General features: G+C 33.2%; 1 protein-coding gene across 10 annotated transcripts in view; it reads left to right on the top strand.

Annotated features, from left to right (window-relative positions):
* Positions 1-24,315, top strand: part of LOC149794237 (AMP deaminase 2-like) — a 126,584-nt gene that overhangs the window by 22,958 nt on the left and 79,311 nt on the right. For 4 of the 10 annotated variants that reach the window (XM_089968360.1, XM_089968358.1, XM_089968355.1 and 1 more), the window contains 4 exons: positions 6,098-6,139; positions 13,142-13,159; positions 18,391-18,538; positions 20,694-20,901. In XM_089968360.1, coding sequence (XP_089824486.1) covers positions 6,098-6,139; positions 13,142-13,159; positions 18,391-18,538; positions 20,694-20,901 — 416 coding nt within the window. The remainder of the gene's footprint in view (positions 1-6,097; positions 6,140-13,141; positions 13,160-18,390; positions 18,539-20,693; positions 20,902-24,315) is intronic. The other 6 variants (XM_089968364.1, XM_089968361.1, XM_089968362.1 and 3 more) reach the window with 3 other exon arrangements.

Below are 24,315 nucleotides of genomic sequence, written 5' to 3'. Positions count from 1 at the left end.
CTTTTTGAACTGGAAATATTTCTCAACTTTTGCTGGCAGACAACAGGTACAAAACCATTTAGAATCACGGACATCTGAATGGTTTTAAATTGATTTTTAACAGTATTTTTTAAAAAAAATCATTTTTTTAAACCCAATTATGCATTGCCTAATTGTATTTAGCCATTGAAATTTTGAAATAAGGAGTAAACAATTCACTATGTTAGATCCTTATCTGGAGCTCTGAAGCATTGTTTATGAGATATGAAGTTACTCTAAATGATAACATAAAAAATTCCATTTATTGTAATATTGATAAATTTCTAATCTGACAAAAATAATATTCAGGTTTCTAGATTTTGACAGATTTTTGTTTCATTTTTACATTAGTATCATTAGCTGATATGTTGTACTGTATTATATCAAATTTTTATAACTTCTGCCCAAAGATGGAGCATATGATGATATTTCCATTCAGTATATACATCTTTCTGTAGATGTTCACCTGTTACCAATTTTATTTCTGCACAGTAACTTTACACTTTTTGCCATTACAAAGCATGGTGAATGGCTTGCATTTGCAGCAAGGAAGAAGCCTATTGAACTTCAGTACTACATCACAGGCAAGGATACAAACTTTGTTGATAGCTTGCACATGGGTTTAGGATGAAGCCTATTGATTTTGGGGTCAAAAGACCAAATGTAAAGGTCACTTGCTGAGAAGTAAAATATAGTTTTTGAAGGAGAAAAAAACATTCTTGATAATATATCATCTCCAAAGTTTGTTGATGGCTTAAGGAAGAAGCCTGTTGATTTGGAGTAAAAAATTTCAGTGGTCAGATTCACTGGCTGAAAGTTGAAAATTTATTTTCAGATTGCTTTATTTCTCAGCAGTGTATCTTTACTAGAGTTTGTGGAGAGTATGTGCTTCATGTAAAGAAGAGGTAATACTTTGGTGGTCCTTAATTCAATGCCATGGTAAGTGAAATAAGAAAATAATGATTTTGCTAAATAATTTTTGTTCTAGATAAGTATGTTGACCAGATTTTGTGGTTGGCTTAGGGTGAGAAAGATCCTAGGTCAGGGTCATAATAAGCTAAAAAGAAAAAAATAGTTTTTCGTGAAAACTGAATGTACTTTTTAAATTTTGTAGAAATCTCTTGAAAGTTAAGAAATGTATAAATTTGGATGTGTTACATGGAGAGCTTTGTCAAATACCATTTCATATCAAATGAAATATAAAAATTATAATATTTTGGTCCATGATTTTATCAACCCATAATTTCTTGTTGTCTGAAATATATTTAATGTTGAAAAGGGCTATTGTCTCTGGTATAATTTGTAATAGGGAAAATTGTGCTTACCAAATGAAATATATCCTTAAATTAAACTGGACTGTCCAATTTATGGCAGAATCAGTATAATTCTGTGATACCTTATAGCCTAATTAAAGAAAAGGTCATATGACCAGTTTATGCAATCATGGGAAGGTGTCAAATTCTAGTAAATTCACTTACTGTTTACTGTCTAAAAATGAGTTGGATCCATGCCTGTGTACAATTACAAATTTTAAAGTTATACTTTGGTGAAAACTTCGCTGTGTAGTATTATTATTCACCATTCCATCGAGTGATATTAAGTCAGTAGAGATTAAATCAGTCTGCTGATGAAGTCCTTAGTGTGAGGACGAAAGCTTCATGTTAACTTTCTCAATACTTTTTGTGTACGTGATTGAACAGTTAAAACATTGTCAGGTATGATATTATAAACTTAGAATATATCTTCCTTAAGTAACAGTATCTTGAATCTGTTGAATTAGGTTGATATAGAGGCATTTCCAGAGAAGAGAGGTTTTGTTTTTTCTTGGTATCGTCATCCTTAGTCAAAAGGTAAAATTATTAGACTAGCTAAATACTTTTACTTTTTAATGAAATTTACAAAGTAGCTTATGTTGATCACTTTTCTCATTGTTTACTGTTTGATAGTTCTTTTTGTAGACCTACCAATATGTTTATTGTATAAGCACACATGTTAAAACTATCTGCATTAATGATAAACATTATCAATGTTTAAAGCTGAATAAACAATTTTATTATTGTCTATAATGAATGAAGCTGGCATACAGATGCCAAATGGGTATTATTTTAAAAGCACATTAGTTCTGTTGCTGATATTTCATGTACATTTTTGTCTCATTAACCTGACTTGCATCAATTCAACACTTTTTGTCTGCAGTAGCACAGTGGTTAGCACACTAGGCTCACAGGGCTGGAAAAGTTTTCTTCTTGCCGACAATAAACATTTTCATACACTTGAGCTGAAATCTTAATTTTTTTTAAAAATTCTGTTTACAATTTTGAGCAAGTAACTGGAAATTTTTGTCCTATTATGATTCCAAATCAACAGATTGTGTGTTGGAATCTTGCCCAGATTGACTGCCCAATGGTCCATCTTTCAGCAAGGCACTTGACAACTATTGCATTTGCATTCAATAATCATCAATGTGTTGATGTACTGTTAAATACAAATCAATCATCAATCATTGTACTGTCAAACAATTCACATTTTCCAGCCATGAATGCAGTCCTTGAAGACTTTTATATGCCCTGGTAGACTAGCTTTGTTGTTATTCATTGACATAGGTCTTAGAGTATTTGGACACATATATGTATACATGTATCATGCACATTTTTTTTATCGCCATTGATATTTTATTGCACCATACTGCATCAATAAGTAAGTGCAAGCCAACTGTTTTGAGACATAAATTATGAGGATGTGGATTATTATCATATTATTGTTTTGTGGTGGATTATTCAGACCTGTATATGCCAACTTTGTTTTGTACATCATGGTCACAAAGATAAGATACAGTAAGATGAATTGAAATTTATTTATGGTCAGCATGATTTATGACAGTTCAACTTAATCTCTAATGAGTTTTTTTCCAACATCATATGCATTTACTCCGATCACCAGTGACCTAGATAAAAAATAGTATTTGTTGAGTTAAGCTGCCACCAGTGGAATGTTAAGTAGACAAAGTAGTGCTCCATTAATCTAGTACAAGTGAACACAGACTCATTCTTGTGAGTGAACTTTTGTTCTTGGTTGTTAATTATTAGATTTAAATGCATTATTATGCTATGTTTCCCTTTTCTCCCAGTTCATCTTCTCACATTTGTGTAAGCCATGGACTGATTATAACATAAGTTCTGGTAGAAGCTGTTATCTTGAGAACTAAATGAGGTTGGACAGCAACAGTTGCCTGTGAAAACAAATATTTGAATTTGAACAAGTAAAATTTGCTTTACTCTCTGATCAGTCAAGTAGCTTGAAGGACTAAGCTATCTATGCTTACTTCCATATGACAGACAGTCTGTATATCCATATAGCTTGAAGAATATTTTCATTGTCCCAGCTTTGTAGGCATAGTAAGACGTAGTATCCGCTTTTCTAATGTCAGTGGTAGCAGTGCTGTTAACATTGTTAGTTAAAGTTTTTCATTAAAAAAAATTCAAGTTAAATATCTTCTATATTGGGTTTTGCATTCAAGTGAAACTTTGGAATAATATTAATACATGTATGTGTTTGAAGTTTATGCTGTGATATAATAGGAGTTCCGCTCCTGTCTGTCTCGCCTGCTCAAACAGAAAACTTATTGTATCCTAGTTAATGGTGTAAAAGTTTCTCCTTAAAGGTTTTGTAAGTCACATGTCTTCTACATTATTGGCTGATTTCACAGCTGAGACTTTAGAATTGTATTAAGATGAGTCTAATGTTTATATGCTTTGAGTTCCTTTCTTCCTTGTCCTGATTAAGCAGAGAACTTGGTTCATCACTGTGAACAATGTTAAATGTTTGTATTAAAAAGTTGCTGAAACTCACACATTTTAAACATTTATTGCTGCATTCAGGATTGGAATAATATTATCATGGGTATAAATTTATACATTAATATCCTTGGAGTTCATCTTGCCTGTCTCAACTTTAAAACTTCACATATTTTCTGTACGAATGGCTGTATTTACTTGAAACATTATGATAATATTCCATTATTGTACCTGTAATTTATTATTCTTTTTAAAATATTACAATCATTCATCTTAAAATAATTTCATATAGCAACAAAAAATATACTTTATACCATTGACACTAAATAAAGCCCCTCAGCTATGATGCTATCTGGTTATCCACTGCATCCGTACACCAGCCAGGTCTGTAAATAAAGATGTTTTGAGTCCATTAAAACAGTTTTACACTCTTTACCATTTTACTTTGTATGGTTTGATTTGTGTCCTTCCAGAATATGGCTTGATTGTAATTTGAACTGAGTAAAATAATTTGGTAAAAATGTCTTATCTTGTCTTGTAGTAAAATATAAAATATTGCCCATGCTCATTTGAGTGCTTCCTTTGTGAAATTCTTCAATTTCATGAGTAAGTGGTTCCTACCTGTAGTCTGCAATCTCATAATGCCTTAATGGAAGTGATTAGTTTGGAAAAGCATTAGCTTTTGAAGTTTGAAAAATACAGCTCTCATTGAAACATTGGCATTGATATTTTGTGAACATTTTAATACATCCATGATTGGTTATAATAATGTCAATGATTGGAGTGGTCCTGATAGGATCTTATGTAAATATGAAATATATATGTATCAGTTAAGTCATATGACAGAATTTACTTGTCCAGAAACATGTTTTAGTGGCAGACTGGGAAAACAATCTTTGCTGTTAATTACCACATATACTCCGTTACATGTTGGTCCCAACTGTAAACAGCATAGATGCTGAAATTAAGGTCTATGTTGTTTTTGTTCTGCTGATATCTCCTAACAAACTGCATAGAGCCAGATCGATTGGTTCACTATGCAGTGGCAGATCAGGGTCTAGGCTGTTTTTTTGTGCTGATATCTCCTAACAAACTGCATAGACCAGATCTGTTGGTTCACTGTGCAATGGCAGATCAGGGTCTAGGCTGTTAACCATTGGATCCAACCTGTGCATGAGTATAAATGTTAGTAATATGCTAATAATAATAACATCTGTGGCAGCACAAGAAAATTATTTTCATGAAATGAGCACTTAACATAGTGTGATAGAATCTATTGCTGATAATATAGTTCCTATTGAAGTTAGTCTCAAAACTACCCAAAACATGTATGCATGATTTTTGTACATCATTGATATAATGGAACATTTAACATCATGGTATGACTGACTGTTCATCTGTGCATTAACAATTTGGTTTCTTTGTTTTAATTCAAATCCTGCTTCACATACCTTATCCACATTTTAGGTTGGTTGCTCAGTAGGAGAAAAAGAACTCTTGATTTGGGGGCCAGAAGAGTCAAATTTTGCATATCATTCTGTTGGACAACACAAAATAGTTTTTGTTCAGTTAACACAAGTCTTGTTTCAGATACCTTTTACAAATGTTTGTGCATGTGGGTTGTCCATTAAGAGACAAGAAACCATAGTGCTTGGTGCATCAGAAGGTCAAAGGTAGTGTGATCTGCATGAGGGAAATCAGTTTCTGCAGGATCTTTTATATTCTTCAGAATATATCTTTGCTAATTTCACAGGCCGGTTGTCCATTTATGAGTCATGGAAGCCAGATGATTTCAGGATTAAAAGGTTTTGATCAAGGTCATCATGATCCTTGACAACTTTTGTTGTACACTTTTGTAATTATGATTGAGAGCAGAGATTTTCAGTATAAGTTATGAAGGTTATTCCTAATTTTTTTCTTTATATTTTGTATCTGCAAGCCATGAATTTGTATGCAGATCTGTGATTGTTGACTACATAATTTGACATTGTCAGATATTTACATAAGCGTTAATTGTTAGTATTTTCCCTTGCTCAGAGCATTAATGTCTTAAAGAGTTTGACATTTTTGGCAGTATCACACTGCCTTCATCAACAACTGATGTTGATTACGTGACTTGTAATGGTCATAGTTGCTGATGAAGGCAGTGTGATGTTGCCAAAAATTTCAGTCTTGTAATATATTTATGCTCTGAGTATTGGAAATTACTAATGATCATGAACTATCCAGAGCACTTAGGAAGCAACTTTTTCAGTTGTACATAAGATTTTTTTTTTTCATAACAGACAAGTTAACGCTGGTTTTTTTGAAGAACCATGCACAAAGAAGTGAGTATAATGACATTTTTTTTATCTTATCGCTCAGATGACTAACTATAAAAGTATTCCTCATTAGATAGGTGTATGTAGTTATAGATGTAGTTAAGTACAGTATTGGTCACTACACTACACTTAGCCTTTTCAGTGCTTTCTAGAAAACTGACTGAAAAATAATAGTTACCAACCAAATAGTCCTGCTGAATATATTCAGGGCAATATCTGATTTACTTCCAGTAAAATAATTTAGCTGATAAAAATTCATTTTCAGAGATGACACCATGATTGTTGTTTCTGTAAGCTGACTGACTATAAGATTTAATCGGTTATTGTTTTCTTTTGGAGTCCAGACTAACAAAAGTAGAATCAGTTAGCATTAAATGACAAAGCAGGAATAATATCGGCATCTTGTACATTTAGATCATCATCTAGTAAATTATTAAATGTTTAATAAATGAGGATTGGATTTTGCCTAATATATTCTTCACAACCTTTTCATCCCGTAATAAATAATAAATAATAATGAGTCTTTTTCAGTCATTTGATCAACTTTTTTTTAGAAATGTTGGAAAGGCTGAATGAAAGTTGTGTGACTGTATGTTCAGAATCACATTGATTGATGTTACTCATTGATTGATTTTTGTATGTATTTGTACCCTCTTAATTTTTAATAGACATTCAATTCTTCAAAGTCATAACTTGTTTTGTACTTCAGTATTCTTTAATGAGTATTTTTCTTATTAAGGTGTGCACATATTTGTACAAAAAATGAGATGAAAATTTTAAGCATTTGGTCCACTTGTTATCAGATGTAAAGGAAAGAATAATTAATACAAAATGTACCCAAAATTGCACACAATACAGTATCTTATGGTGAATGGACAAGATCAGAAATATTCTAATCATCGCGGGTAAAATAAATTAGACACCTTTTCTGCTTACATTAAAGATGTTCATTTCATTATTTTAAAACTGCATTCTCTAATCAAAGTCATGAATATATCATAACTTTTTTCGTAAATTGATAAATGTTGAATAAATTGCATTGTCTTGGTGAAGAGAGAAAAAGAGAATTTATCATTGCCTACCAAAAATAAAACTTGGGCAAAATGTATGAATTTGTTGAAAGTTCACAATCAGCTAATCTGTTTCATTACCACTCAGTATAACAAAGGTGACTTTTTGTCCTGACTAGACTTAGCAAAGGTAATTTGCTATACTAAATAGACTTAGCAAAGGTCATTTGTTGTCCTGAGTAGACTTAGCAAAGGTCATCAACATCAGATGACAATGAATACATGTACATGTATATAGAAAGTTAATGGGGTTTTCAAAAGATTTTATTGTTTGTACCATTAACTTATCCAGACGGTCAGTTGAGTATTCCAAACTAAAATGTTCATTTCTGTATGTATTGGAGTAAACAAAAATTACATCTTTTTGTCTTCCAAAATGTTGTACCCATGATGCTTTGTAAATTTCTGATAAGGTCCATTTGTATTTGTATATAGTTTTTTGCATGTCTGCGATACAGTGAAAGACTATTCTTTCTGCTGCAACTTTTTATATATATTTGTTAAGGGAAGTACACCTGGCTTTAAATGTGCTTTGCAGCTCTTCCATGTTATAACATTAAATAAGAAGCCAAATGTAAGAATTTATTAAATATAATGCAACAGGTTCCTTTTTAGAGAGGAAGATAAGAAGAGGGATGATGTGTTTCTATTCATAAAATGTATTTCCTTACCAGACACAGTATATGGTGTAATATTGTAACTAACAATTTATGCCACTGCTTTTAGAAATGGAAAATACATAGAATTCATTTCCTCCATCAGTCTTTCATTGTCTCTCCATCCACTTCTGGATTATTTTACCTTTTCACATCAAATGCTCATGGTGAGTACATCTTGGGAAGAACATATTTTGCTCAGAAAAATGGGTTGCTGTGACTTACTTTCCAGGATTTAATTAAAAATTGTGCTTGAGCTTTAAATCTGAGAGTGTTCACTTATTTCCACCAAAATGTTTCATAAAGGTATGATAGGTGTCAGGCACCAAAACTGGGTTGTCATAACCTACTGTCTGGATTAATGCAAAATTTCTTCAAAATTATACTCATCCTTTCTGCTGTAACTGTATTACATATATTGACAATCAAATGTACACTCCATGTGCATTTTTAAATGAACATGCATCATGCACCACAACTGGGTTGCTGTGATGTAAGATTTATTAAAAAATGTTTAAAAGTTTATCCAGGCTCTATTTCCAGTACATTCTCACCTGTTGCCACCAAATGTGTCAAGAACTAAACTGATATGCAGCGACCAACTTTCTAGGATTAATTACAAATTTATTTTAATGTGGTATCCTTCAGTTGTGTTGGTATACTGTGTACTATAGTATTATACTTATTAACATCAGACTTGTACTGTGTGAGCATATTGACATGAGCATGTACAGATTCAGATTGTTGTGACCTTTCATCCATCATTAAAATTAATTCTTGTTTAAATGTTGCCTGGACTAATTCCAATACCTTTTCACCAGTTGCCACAAATGTACACTGAAGGTGTGTTTAGGAAAGGGAATTACATACAAAGAGTAGGTCACTGTGACCATTCCTGGATTTATTTGACATTTCTGTGAAAATGCTGTTCATTCTCCATATCTGGGTTGCATGAGCTATACTCCCAAACCCATAGATGTGAAATGTGTACATTATGGGATGAGCATGTGTTGAGCATATAAACTGGGTTACTATGACTTACTTTCAGCACTTGATCAAAGTTTGCTATAATTAAAACTTTTAGCTTTAATTATTTTAAATACTTTTATATCTATAACTATCAAACTTATACTGATTGCATCTTAGAGCAAAAGCATTTCATGCTCCAAAATCAAAGTCAGTGTGTCTGCATTTTTTCAGAGTTTTGATTATTGATGGTGCCTCTGGGCTTTAACTTGTGTTGCACACAAACACTAGGTTGCTGTAATCTATATTTTACAGTTAATTGAACACTCAAAGATGCTAACTCATGCAATATAATCTGTGAGTATTTTGTGCTCCAGAAAAATAAAATGTTCTCACAGATAAAGAATCTACATGTTAAAATTAACTTGCCTAGAAGAGATTTTATGTACATGTACAATCACTAAAAATTAAACTTATATATTAGTAGCTTGTAGAGGTGAGAGGGTCCAGTTTTAAATTTAAGCATGTACTTGGACATAGGACTATCCAGTTTTTGGACTTCTGAATATTATATTTATGCCTAATTGGTAGGAAATGGAAACTATTATTGATGCAGTTGTGAGTACTTTGTCCATTTTGAGAAAGTTAATTATATGTGTTGACCATACAGTTTTCAAAGTCAGATGCCATATGCATCAGTTATTGAAGGTGTTGTAATTCCTGTGCATCTTCCTATTTTTTCCCACAATCGTTAAAGGAAAACTGTTGGATGTAATGAATATTTTGATAACTATTCTCTTAAAAATTCATATTTATGTCAGTTGCTTTTGAAGTTGGTGGGTGGGGGATTTTTTTAAGGTGGGAACTTTAATAATGACCAAACTCAGTAATGAGCTATCTGTAAACAAGTAATATTTTTTAATTTTTAAGGAATGTAAGGGAGATAATTAAAAATCTACACTTTTAGAAATGTTTTGAAGAAATCCATAAATCTTTGTTGGTTTAAGGAATTCTTTTAGACTTTTCGACATTGTTGCCAAGTTTAGGAATTTCAGGAAGAAATTTAGGAATGTTTGTCAAGTTTTCAATTTTTTAAAATTCTTAGATGCTTCATATTAGATATGTGTTGTTATGAAGTTACTTCCTTAAATGTACTATAATGAAAAATGTTATAACAAGGAAGAATTGCATTTGGTTAAGGCAGTCTGCTTGTGTAAAATCAATGCTTTTATCTTGGTGTATGGTAGCACTTTGAACCCATGAAAGAGATCAAATGTAGCATGACATGATTCAGACTTAATAAAAAGTATTTTAAAAAATGTGTATACTATTTTTTTTATAATTACATCAACATTCCTGTGGGGAGCAAAGATGGTCAAGTCAACATAACTGCACAAGAACTTGGGAAATATTTAGGAATTTATGGCCTGACACAAGTTATCAGTGTGGATTTTCTGTTCTGGAAGATCTATATGTTGTAAACAACTGTGCCATTCGGAAAAAACATTCACTTACTGAAATACACGTCTTAGTGTGTTGAACAAGACAAGTCTGTGATCTTCAACTTGTGCAAACATTTTAAGAATTTTTAAATATTCATTCAGCAAATATTTTAGACTAATAGCGAAAGGACATTTTCCCCCATACTTTTCTGTGTAATGAAGTGAACTTTGTTAAAGAACAGAATGCATGCACACCATATCTGCTATGACAAGCCCATGGTTCTGGGTAAACTTCTTGATAGTGTTGTAGGAAGAAATGTGATTTAACTGTTTTTCTAGTCTTTTACATGCTACATGTACACTGACTGAAATTTTACATTTTATGAAATTTGCTGCTTATGTGATCTAACACATAAAAAGATAATCTTTACAGGACTTGTGCCCATCAGCATCCCTTTTTTATGGATGTTGAACTTGATAGGCTCCTTAGTTTCACATGCTCTGGAATTTTGGTGCAGACAGCATGTGCTAATGTATATTATTGAAATCGCTATTTACAGTACTTAAGGTAGTCTGTAATTTGAGACTACTGATATTTGGGACAAGATAACATTATTGGCTCCAATTAGCATCAGTTGCTTATATGTAGTTTTATAGCAAACAAAGGTTTTATACTTTAACATTGATCTTTCGAAGGCTTCTGTATCTAAAGCACCTTTATTTCACCTTTATGTTTTGTTGCAAAGCTTGAAAGTGAGCATGATTATATATTCAGTATCGAGAATCACATATTTTTTTCTTGTACAACACTTATAACTGTTGTTAATTGTAGTCATTTATTGCTAAAACCTGTGTTATTGTCTGGTACGTTTGTTTGCCAAAATTTGTGTTCTATTAAGGAAATTTTCTTTGCTGACATTAATGTGCTCTTTTAAAGGACTTTTTTATGAAAATGTACTCTTTTCAGTGCATTCTATAAAAAATGCACACTTCTGTAAATAGTAAAATACTTGGCATGTTATAAACTAAAAACAGGATGCAAAGATAACATTTTATTCATTTATTAACAAACTTACCCAGTATCAAAAAAGGGAGATGTTAAACTGCTTTAGATCAAAAGTCAGCATTCTGTGGGTAGTAATGGAATTTAAGTTTGAAATCAAAAATCTATTTTCCAAGTGTGCTAATAAATAATAGCTTCAAACAAAACAGATAGGTTAAATAAAGCTGAATAAATTAACTGATTCCTGAAAGTGAAATTGATTTATTGAGTCTTTATTAGAAAAATATATTTTCCTTTGTATGTTTTTAATAAAAACCAGGTTTCAGCTGAAATGAGTTTACATATACTGTACCTATTGTACATTGAATAGAATTTATATTCAGTAGAGCATAGGTATTTTCACAGTCCACCCACTGTTCTAGCCATCCATTGTATCACCTGTTCTGTCCTAAAAATTGTTTACAATTCATTCATTGAGACAGATGAAAATTGATCACAGTAATCCATGCTGTTTTTATTTCTGTTATGACCTAAAAGAACAGAAAGTGGACAATATCACTTTTAAGTTAAATTTACTGAAATCTCTAGAGCATAGGCTTTTTCATCTCTATCATTCCATTGAATTATCAAAATAATCGCTTAGCGCTCAGCATTAAGAGGTTAGTGTTAGGAATGGTGGGCCTGGTGTCAGGATAATGTGACTGGGTGGGACATCATGCTACATGTCTGCGACATGATACCCCAGTGCTAGACATCACTATAAACTGTCACACTGCAGACATAGCAGTATGACTGAAAAATTGTTAAAGCTACATTAAAAATTCAAATCACACACACACACACACACACACACATACTCAAAATAATCAGTGTTACACACTGTACTTGGACTTGTCATGTTCAATAATATCTTATCCATGATTTTTGTGTGGCAACACAACTGCATATGGCTTTATCTAAACCATTCATGGCTTGCTATAAACTGAAATATTCTCATTTTCTTTGAGGGTGATTTGGCATTCATAAGTTGACTCACCCAACAAAATTTGAATACAGTTTTGAAAAATTCTGTTTAAAACTGCCAATTTAGGAGTCTTACATGGGATTAAAACAGTTAAATAGCTTTGATATTTGTTTTATAGTGAGATACACATAATTGTATTGTGTAACTTGGTAAGAAACTCCCCTTGGAATTTTTCAAATTATTTGGTGATTAAACATATATCTCTGTATTTAATTAATAAATTGTAGAAATCAACTTCTTGACAATTCATTCTTGAAATTGAAAGATTTAATTTAGCAAAAGAAACACAGATTTTTTATGTTGTATTTGTATTGGTTAGTGAAAGTTTGCAGTTAAATATGACACCTGAATTTTTTTCTTTTAGTCAGCTCTGTGATGATTGCCATTGTAGCATACCACACTAGTATTTGTGTATGGAGTGCTGTCTTTATTGCCTGCAAAGAAGATGTATAAAGAGGAACATTTTCAGCCAAGACTTTCTCAACCCAATGAGTATTTTCTAAAATAATGACCTTCTGCAACATTCTTCAATTTGCATTTAAATTTTTCCACAAAAAATGAAAAGGATGATAGAAATTGTTAATAAATGATTTTCTGCATCATTAAGCAATAGATTTAAGGAAAAAATTTGTGCTCAATTATGAAATGCCTATCACAAGATCAAAACAGGATGGCAGAAGAACACTTCATTGTTGAAAATACACATTTCCCCACTGATTTGTTACATTTTATCAAATTAGAATAAAAATAACGATGGTCATAATGAAAAACTGATGCCGAATATTGATCAGTTTGGACCACTTTTCACATATAAAGTGACTTAAGAGCGTGACTGTGTTACTTTCAGGCCAAAAATATCAGTCGGGTAAGTTGATAATAAAATTACATGTTGCTTGTGACAAGATTTGGAATGTGCATCGTAATTTGGTAATAACGAATATTTGATGATGCAATTGAATTTGTTTAAGGTTCATGCTTCCATTTTGGAACTCACTAATCCATTCTGTGCATCCCACACACAAAGTACTCAACATAACCTTGATATTTCTTTTAGTCAGCTGTTCCATAATTCCCCATGTAGCACACCACCCTAGCTACAAGAGTGGTATGAACTGCCCTAGTAAATGAAATAGGGGCTGTCTTTATTGCCTGTTCTTGCACGTCATTAACCATAAAAATATGTTTGTATACGTACCATTGGAACTTCATTTTTTTGCATGCTTATAAATTGTATGTTTCAGAATTGCAGAAAATATAGAGGCTATGTTTGTTTCAACTGTAGCACCTTTTTCAACTAGCTGTCTTTTAAAACTCTGGTCACTCACTGTCACACATGTATATGTTAATAGATCATAAGGTGTTCATCTTGAATTTGTTCACTGCTTGGTAATTTTTCAAGTATTATTTGATGTATATGTTAATAGATCATAAGGTGTCCATCTTGAATTTGTTCACTGCTTGGTAATTTTTCAAGTATTATTTGATTGAAATCAAATTTGTTATGAAGCTTTACATCAAAAGACCTAGGTGACATTTGATATACATTTTTTTCTGAACGTAGAGTTATGGCTGCAGTTTGGCTGGGTTTTACTATAGATACTTTGAGCAGGAAAGTCAATAACATCTTTGCAAAGCTAGTTGTGAAATTTGATTGCCATGTTGACTGTGTTGTTCATAGGAAATTTGTTACATGGTTTTAGGATATAGGGTTTGTTATATCATTGGGAAAGACAAGGCTTTCAGGAACTAAAACAGTTTAGTCAGTGGTTACTTCCAGTTTGCAAGTTTAGGACAAGTCTGTGTAAAGACAACTGATATGACATGCATGCATTGTCTGTAATTTTCATGCCCACTTATTTGTACACCATTAATAAAATAATTAGTTTCTGCCCTCATATTATTTATGCAGATAACAAAAATTGCCTTTTTTTGTCTACTAATTTTTGATATATAGTCAGTGTTGCACATAGGATCCCATAGGAAGGGAGACTGTTCCTAATCTCTATACTTGGGGAGCTCACAACATTGTCGAGGGACAAAGGAAAATAATATCCCATAATGTACTTATGGTGCTATGAAAAGGAGATCATCTTACTTACTTTGACAGTTTTGCCATATTAAACTTGTTGTCTGCAATGTAATGTAATATTTTCTTTGGACACATATGTTAAAAAAGTATTGTCATGATCAGATAACTCTTGAAAACATTAACATTTGAATATCCAGTTAACTTGAAATGAGCTGCACCATGGAATTTTCCATTCTGGATCTTGCTGTCATTTAATTTTAGATTACAATCATTATCTACTAGCGTTAATTAATGCCAATGTTTTCTAAATTAATTTTCTTTCCAAGCTAATAGATTTTTAATTAAATGACAGATTGTGTATTTGCATAATTTTGTCTATTATCATTATTTCAGCCTCAAAATAAATTAATTTTCCATGCCGTAGGGGTGTTTTTAACCTCAAAAATTTGTTAGACTAACATCCATCAAATATTTTAAATTGCAACATAAACTTGAATGTTTTCTTGCCAGGTACATTGTTTTAAAATATATATTCATTGCCATTTGTGTAGTTTTTAGCATCTTTTGCAACTATGGTCATTTGCTTGCCCCAGCAGAGACATGGATAGAAATCCAATAGTGAAAAGCTGCAGGCATATTTCTAGAAAAAAAATTCTGGGAGTGGGCAGGGTGCACCATCTTTGCTAGCCAAGGTTTTAGTATGATGACCCTATGCATAATGAGCATATATATATTCCTGTGTTTTGGGTCTGTGATATTCATTGGCTGCGGTGGCAAGCCGCCACATCCAATCACAACTAAATTGTTCAAATTGAACACAGTTCCTACATGATTGAGACAAGGGGACCACACTACGTGATTGGACTGATCAATAAGCAATTTTCCACTGCCAGTAAATGTTTGTACAAATACCTTTCTCTCAAATACACCTCTAATGGCTTCCCTCTGGTATGTAGTCATACTTTTGATGTTAAACTTGCAAGGTATCTTTTTTAAGTTAGTTGTCTCCACCATTTCTGGCCGGTGTACGTTGCACCACTGTTACACACTATTGGTTAGTTAGCATTACATACTAAATGAGGCAACTCAAGAAATTCAATAGATGTCACTAGGACAAAGCACTCAAATATCCGTTTGATCCACCAAGGTGTAGATAGGGTTATCATATTGGAACCTTGGCTAGCGAAGATGAGGGTGCACAGGATCAAGATTTGTGGGAAAAAAAACAAAGCCATGTGGGAAACATGTGAGCCCATGCTGAATGTGCAACACTGTATAATAGGGTCATTGTTAATATTTGACCACCTGATGTATCTAGGCAAGGCACAGAATTTCAGATGTGTAGGCATGATTAACGTGTTGTGTCATATAGCATCAAACACTTTGTGAACCTTGAAAATAATAAAAAGTGTTGTAAGACTAGAGATCCATTGTCATGATAATACAGATGTATTTTCATAGTAATAAAGTTACATTGCTTACCCTTCTGTTTGTACCTCCTATTAATTTTTAAAATTAAAAGCCTCAAGGATATAAAAATACACAAAACTTAGTCACTTATTGCATCTCCTTATAATTTCTAACCTGATTGTCATCAGTGGGTTTCCTAACACTGCCATCTTCTGCACTTTTAAACCAAACAGAAATTTCTTTACTAACACAGCATCATATTTGCACGGACAAGTTTATATTTTTCAGACAATAGATGTGATGGAGTTCACTGTCTTTGATAAGCTCTGAATAATTCCTTAAATTTCCTTAACATCTATTAGAACACGTGTATATCAGAGTTACACCTCTTTATTTATTTCATCATTTTAGAAAAATTAGAACTATACATTGCAAATATTGGATGCAGACAAGTTTTTCCTGAAAGTGCACTGTTCTGTAAACAATAATAATAATAATATAATAATAATAATGCTTTATTTACAGAGGGTGACTCATTAGTCAAGGATATATATTTGTTTCTTGGCTTTTTCTCTCCATGCTTATGTTTTGTTTAATTGTATTTTTTAGTTGACCTTAGTCCCAAATCAAGTTTTCTTGTGTATCTGACTTGGGAGATTGTTTCTGTAAACAGTAGAATACCTAGCTAATATTTCTCTGTGAGTATATATTAAATATTAGGATAATTATCAATGGAGGTAAACACATTTATCTTGATCTAAGTCTAGGACATTGGTATTGTATTCCCCCATGGAAAAATTTGGTGTACCCGATCTTTGTGATGTTCTTGCCAAGTTAATATCTTGAAGTAGAATCAGCCTTATTGTTGTTCAGTTTTTCATTTAGGTGGAATTTTTTATTCAAATTATTATTCACTGAAACTACAAAGTGCTCATCAATAATATTCTTGGACAGAAACATAAATTTGTAATTTTAGTGAAATCTGTACATCGTCACATTCCAGACCATTGGCACGTTACCATGTTTGAAACTACAGGTACATCAGGATATTGAGTATTTGAACTTATTTGGAATTCAATTTGAACCTTATACATTGGTCTTGCGATAGAACATTCATGACTATTATGGATTTTATTTACAATACCATAAGTTCTTTTTAAAATTTTCACTTTGCATTCTGGGGAAATAAATTATTTGTTGAATTTTACAAACCTTGTTGGTTTTCACTCGTCTTTTACTTAATTTTAGACCACAGTCATAACAAATCAAAATGTCACAAACAATGAGACCTATCATTGGAAAATGGCATCCTTTGCACAACAAATTGCAGAGATGAGGTCGTATTGTGCCAGTTGTAAGTAGGACACCCGTATGTGACTCATGAATACCTCATGATGGGTGAACCTCTACCAGAGTACATACCTTGCAAGTGTCCGCTAACAGTGGAACACTTTTGCTGAGTACATTGACTTCCACCCTAAGAGACAGAGGTTTTTGACAGGAACTAAATTAAGAACCTCCTTGATGCTGTGCCTCCAGAGACAATCATTGACATTTTGTAGGAATGTAGTTTTTATATAACACATTTTGACTCTATATTTTAAGGATTTTATATTTGTTAACCTTAACTAAAGTGCATACCCAGCTAGTGTCCACAAACGAATTCAACCTTATTTTTGGTATATACATTTTATGGCATATTTTTGGGAAGGGTTTATTTTACTTAAGTTTTGTGTGATTCCTTGCTTTGACATTTTTGGAACTTAATGTTCACCATGGAGCCATTATTGTGCTGAGGTGCCATTGAATGCTGATACAATCATATATAGTATTGTTATAACTTTAGTTTTCTTTCTTTCGTACATGTGAGCATTTATTTGGAAGGGTTAATCTTGCTAATGATGTTTTCATAGTCTTTATCTTTACATTTTTAGAACTTAACATTTAATTGGTGCTGTATAGTCAGTATTGTGCTGGCATGCCTTTTAACTATATACATGCCATCAATCCATCTGTCGTTAACTCACTTCTAATCAGTGCTGAGTGGGAAATTCACCAAACTTCATATATAGGTTGACCACGTGAAAACCGTCATTAAGATGGGTATCGTTTTTAGTCTCTTACTTGAATTTCCTGGAAGGGAGTCTATCATTAGATATGCAACAATAGCTATTAGAGTGATATTTTTGAAAATATTTATGCCCAACTTTAAAACATAGTCATAGCAGAAGGACAGTGTTATGATTTGGGCAAGGAGTAGAGACAGAGAATAAGTAATAAAATAAAAAGCATGGGGTTTGACATGGTGTGAAAGGAGCTCCAGTTTTTGTCTTACAGGTTGGGGAAATCAGATTATTCACCATACATTACCAGGTATGTAAAAAATAAAACACTAGATTCATGAGTTTAGAAAAAATACATGGCAGAATAATTTCCATATGAGCAATTTGCAGTAAGGTAAAAAATTAATTTCCAAATAAAAGAGGTTGGTTTAAATAAACCTTTTGTTCTAGATGCTTTAGCTATTTGCATTGAATTAGCCCAGCAAAATGAAATGGACAAGTAAGTCTTACAAAGTGTAGTTATCAGCTGGCATTGATTTACACTGAAGGTTTTAAGTGCTTGTATCAATGACATTAAACCTTTGAATTTATCAGATCAGACCGAGACAATTTGGAGGCTTTTCGATTTGACCAGGTGCTACAAACTCGGGATTCATATGATGAAATCAAAGAAGTTAGAGAGGAATACTTGCTTGCACCTCTGTTCCAGCGAATTAGTATTATTGGAGAGAATAGCAGTGGGGTAAGTAATTATGAAGAAATTGCAGTATAATGTGCAATTAAGTAATTAACAATCTATGAAAAATGTTAATTTATACTTGAATATATTCTTAAATATATTCTTGCTAATTTTATTGCTTTTTGCGTTAAGGGTGGAGCGTTATATTCGTTGTATTGGTCAGAAACTAAAATAGCTTATGGGATGACCTGCAGTCTGTTGTTAGTCCATCTATTACTACATGGTTGTTATCACTACTCCACCTTAACTTGTAGGATTACCTTGAAACACATTAATCCCCAAATCTCATTGGTCTTAATGAAAATGGGGTGCCACTTGGATACCCTGTATGGCAGTCACAGTGGCCACCTTGAAAATCTTGTTACTATTCCAAAAGAATGGACAATCCATATCAACATGCGGCTTTTGATAGAGCATCATTTCCATAAAGTTGTGTTATAATACTGTCCAATTGTCCATACACCCATTGGTTCCTTGTTTCATTTAGCACAATAATACTTTTTCCCCACGATCAGCAGTTACCAAACTTTGTGACTGTTTTGCATTTGTTGTAATTAAAAGACGTATCAATTTCATGGTCAAAAGATTAAAGCTAGAATCCTCTGAGATTTAAAAAAAAACATTTTTGCACAGTAACCTTATTTCATCATTCCTGACCTGACCAATACTGCTCCGGTGGCTTAGTGGTAAGAGTGTCATGGGAGGTCATGGGTTTGATCCCCGGTCGATTCATACCAAAGACTTACAAAAATGGTACTAACATCTGCCTAGCTTGGTGCTCAGCACTAAGAGGTTAGTGTTAGGACTAGTTGGCCTGGTGTCTGGATAATGTGACTGGGTGGGACATCATGCTACATGTCTGCGGCATGATGCCCCAGTGCTAGACATCACTATAAACTGCCACACTGCAGACATCATAGCAGTATGACTGAAAAATTGTTAAAGCTACATTAAAAATCCAAATCACACACACATTGACCTGACCAAGCTTGGATGGCTTGCACTTGTAACAAGAAAGAAGCCTATTGACTTTGGGGACTTTTAAAAAGTTGGAGGTCAAGGTCACTGACTAAAAAGAAAAATTATTTTAATACAATAGTATTAGTTTACATCATTGACATGGACTAAAGTTTGTGGCTAGTTTTTAATGTGGGATAAGGAAGAAATCTATAAATTTTGGGGTCAAAAGTTAATAGGTGAAGGTCACTTACGGAAGGAAGAAAATTGGTTTCATAATATAACATTAGTTCTGCATCATAGACATGCACAAAGATTGTGGTTGGTTTTCAAAGGGTGTAAGTAAGAAGTCTATGGATTTTGGGATAGAAGGTCAAATGCCAAGGTCACTTATTGAGAGAAAAAAATGGTTTATGCAAAAGCAAGTTTAATTTTTTGATCATGTACCTTCTGAGTTTGTGGGAGGACTACATACTTTGACCAAAGGTCCAAGTCATTGAAACCCATTGGTCAATAATCTCCAGAGACAAGAATGCCTAATATCTATACAGAGACAAGAATGCCTAATATCTATACAGAGACAAGAATGCCTAATATCTATACAGAGAACAATAAAACTTGTGGCAGGTATATCATTTGCCTAACACAGTATTCTTTTTGAGTTTCAGAAGCATGTAGCAAATGTTCTTTATTATAGCAGTTAAGTGTACTTTGTAATATTCCAATAATCGGCATTTATTCAAATCAAACCTACCATGTGACTTTTTCCATGAACACCTGAGACTGATCACTTAAAGTGTTAGATAATTCAGTAAATTATAATATTGTCAAATTTAATTTCATTGGAAATGAGACCATTATAATTACAGTTTGCTTTAAAGTTTGTGATCAGAATCAGATCATTTTGTTCCATGCTTTTATGATCAAAACTGCAACACAGTCCATTGTCTGTACAAACAGTTGAACAAGCACCTGAAATATTCACACAAAAACAAAAGTCACATGTAACATCCATCCAGTTGCAAACAACATAGATCGAGATCTGATGTGGCATGTTGCATCATGGGTAGTACACTCAGTGCAGACAATGATCTACCTGGTGGTGTAACTGAATGCTGATGTTTGTAGTTCATGATGTGTTGTTATGCCAAGAAAATATTGCAATTCGCATAGTTCTACAAATTAATCCTTGAATTAAAAGGTACCCATCAAGGACCTGGAAGAGGCCTCAAAGAGTCTTGTGACGGCTCTAATGATCCGAGAAAAGTACATGGCAGTGTCGCAGCAGAGTTTCCCAAACATTACAGCACGATTCCTACAGAATCTGGAGGACAAAGAGGAGTTCAAAGGATTATCAGAGGGGTTCAAGGGAGTGACAGAGGGATCTGTTCGCCAGAAAGTTCTAGATGGTGCATATTTGGATCTGTCACTTCTTTTATTAATCTTTTCCTACTCTTTCATGTGGGTCTTATAGTGCATGTAAGTTGGTGGGTAACACAGTGTAGCCAAACATGAATAATGGGTATGTGATGAGAACTAAATTTCCTTGCAGAGCATCAAGACCATTTTTAAAAATGAGGTTTATAAGGGAATTGGAAGCATACAATATGGACAATGAGAGTAAAGCCAGCCTGATTCATCATTTTTTGATAGGGTGACATCTTGAAAAGTTGTATCACACTGTTAACATTTTCAGGACTAGACTGAAATACCCCTCAAAAGAAAAATACATATATAGAACTTAATGAATATTTATTCTTTGCAAAAGTCCTCCCTAGGCAGAGGGTTTTGCTGATGTCTGCTTTTATCAGACCCTTGTGAAAGGGATAGTCAGTACAATTTAATTTTTAGTTGGACTGGACATAGACCAGAATATATTTGATGACCTGTTGTCTATTAGTCCATCTATTAGCATAAGTTTGTTATCACTACTCCCTTTAATCTACCTGGAGGATTGGCATGAAACTTGTCACACATTCATACCATGGTATAGTTGGTTGCAAATGAAAATGGTGCTGCTTTGACATGCAGTGGCCATCTTGAAATTCTTGTTATCGCTGCCTCTCATGAATGGACTGTCACATCAACATAGAGTTTTCACCAGAATACTTCTAATGGTAACTGGTTGATCCTAAATGAAGTTGGTACTGCTTGGACATGCAATATGGCTGACAGCAGCCAACCTGAAAATCTTGTTACTGATTACTCCTTGTGAATGGATGGTCATATCAGCTTGTAGTTTTCATTGAAAGACTTGTGATGTCTTGTTGGTCCTAAATAAAAATAGTGCTAATCTGAAATCCAATGTAGCTATAATAACAGCCATCATAAAAATGTTGTTGTATCTATTACTGCTCCTAAAAAAAGTAAGTTATATTTAAAGGGTGCTTTCACCATGAAGTCTTCTTAAAATGCTTAGTAGTTCCAAAATAGAAATGGTGCTAATCCAACCTCCAATAATGGTGCTTCTTGGGATTTAACATAACGAAGTTTGATAACTTTTAGATATTTTATCCATGGTGTCATCTTACATTCTGTATAGATTGATTGTCATGCATTTTCTTGCCTGATATTCCTGAACACGGAAGGAATATTGCCACTTATTTTCCAGTCTTTGTGCACCAAATTTTAATCAACATCATTTTCTACATGAATTTAAATACATAAGCACTGATTCATTTCCAGTAACTTCAAACATTTATTGAGTTAGTTTACAAATTACTTGTCTGACTGGATACACTAGGATGATGATGTACATGGTCTATGCATGGGGAAGATTCAGGTGAAATAGTTGCCCAGTACCTATAATTTTGCCAAGATATCCAGGGAAAGTAAAGTTGACTTCACCTTTTCTCAGGTATACATCTTCACCCTCCCCATTTTTTGTTGCCATTGATTGTTTTTGTATTCTAAGTACATTGTCAGCATCTCTTTTTTTTCTATTCAAAGAGCAGTGTGAAACAGTTCTTTAATTTACTATTTCCATATTTTTTTATCAACTTCAGTGTCGATTGGATGATTGTTGTCTGCAATTACATTTCAATCTGCAAGATTTCCACCAAAACTGTAAAGCTTGAAGGAAGCAAAATTCCATGTACATAGTGCCTAATCAAGAGTAAATTATTACTCTCTGTAGGTGTTTTGTCTAATTGCTAATTAAGAGCAACAAGTTTATTTCATATTTCAACTTGTAAGAATAGAGGACTTGCATCTCAACATTTTTCACCTGTTTTTATAGTTTCAAGGTTAGTGTCAATTGCAAAACAAAACCATACACCAAAATTTCTTTATCAGACTATGGAAAAATTTAATGTTGTCATAAATTTCAATGATATTTCTTTTGTTTTTATACTAATTTTGGTTAAATTTTTTCATAAAATGCTGCTAAAGGAACAGTGTTAAGCATTCTATATTTTGATGACTGCATTTACTTTTTCTTTGCCTTTGTCCTATTTTAGATTGATTAGAACGGCATTGACAAAGTGTCCTTCAATTTCCATATCAATGCATCTGATTAAAAGTTGATCCGTCGTTCATCCTTTACCATAACATTATGTAAAAACAATTTCACACTTTTGTTCACTGGACATGAAATTTATAAAACTTGTTGCATAATTAAATGTCACTCAGTGGCATATAATTAACTTAGTTTAAAAATTATTTAACCTTTGAATAATTGTGTAACATCCTTATGATAGATCTATAATACATATTTTTGTATAGCTGAGCATTTTTTTTTAAAATCTTGCAAAATAAGGTTTTGAATTCAGTTTTATATTTTTTCTAGATGGTGAAATTATTCCATTTAGCATCAGGTGAGAGAGAGGTATTGTAAAAGTTACTAAAACCAAGCAGTACAGATTGTCAGGTGGACATTTCCATGAGATATCTTCCACCCTTTTGTAAAATGAATGTTACTTTTTTTGTCTGTTCTTGTAAGCAATGGGTTTTTTTCACCCAAAAAGACTACTTTTAAAAAGACATTTTACTTATCAGACACAAACACAATTATAATTTATTACCTCACAGTTAAACATGGCAAGTAACTTTTTCTGACTCTTTGTATGCAGATGTATATAAATAAGAAGAAATGTAAGGAAAATTTACATAATACTGTTGTAGTTTTTATCTTTAAAACAAACAAAATATATACTAATTTAAAGTCTTGTCAGATGAAATTGTGTCAATACTAGAGCAATTTTTTTGTTTCTGTCCTACTTATATTTTAAGCAGATTCACTGAAGTATTTGACTTGATTGTTATTCCTTAAGTTTCTTTTTCTTGCATCTATCCCAATATACTCATCCCTAAGATCATGAAAATGTCCTCACATGCCTTAACTCCACAAAACTCACATTCATGTATACCAGATCACTGACCGCTCTGGTGGCCTAGTGGTTAGAGTGTCTGCCCCGGATGCAGGAGGTTGTGGGTTTGAACCCCGGCCGAGTCATACCAAAGACTTCTAAAAATGGTACTTATAGCTGCCCCACTAGCTGCTCAGCATTAAGAGGTTAGTGTTAGGACTGGTCGGCCTGATGTCAGGATAATGTGACTGGGTGGGACATCATGCTACATGCCTGTGGCATGATGCCCCAGTGCTAGACATCACTTTAAACTGCTACACTGCAGACATCGTTGTTGTTGTTGTAGTGTTTAACGCCATTTTTCAGCACACAATAGGCTATACATGGCGGCCAGTATTAATGGTGGAGGAAGAACCCTGAAAAACCCAGGGAAGAACCACCGACCCACGAGAAGCTACTGGCAGGCTTTCCCACGTACCCACGCTAGCCGAGCCTTGGACTCGAACCCACGCAGAC

Source organism: Sinohyriopsis cumingii, chromosome 8, assembly GCF_028554795.1.
Source record: "Sinohyriopsis cumingii isolate HCF-2022 chromosome 8, ASM2855479v2, whole genome shotgun sequence".
Classification (NCBI taxonomy): Eukaryota; Metazoa; Mollusca; class Bivalvia; order Unionida; family Unionidae; genus Sinohyriopsis; species Sinohyriopsis cumingii.
Note: the sequence above shows the minus strand (reverse complement) of the source record. Positions and strands in the feature narration are given on the sequence as shown.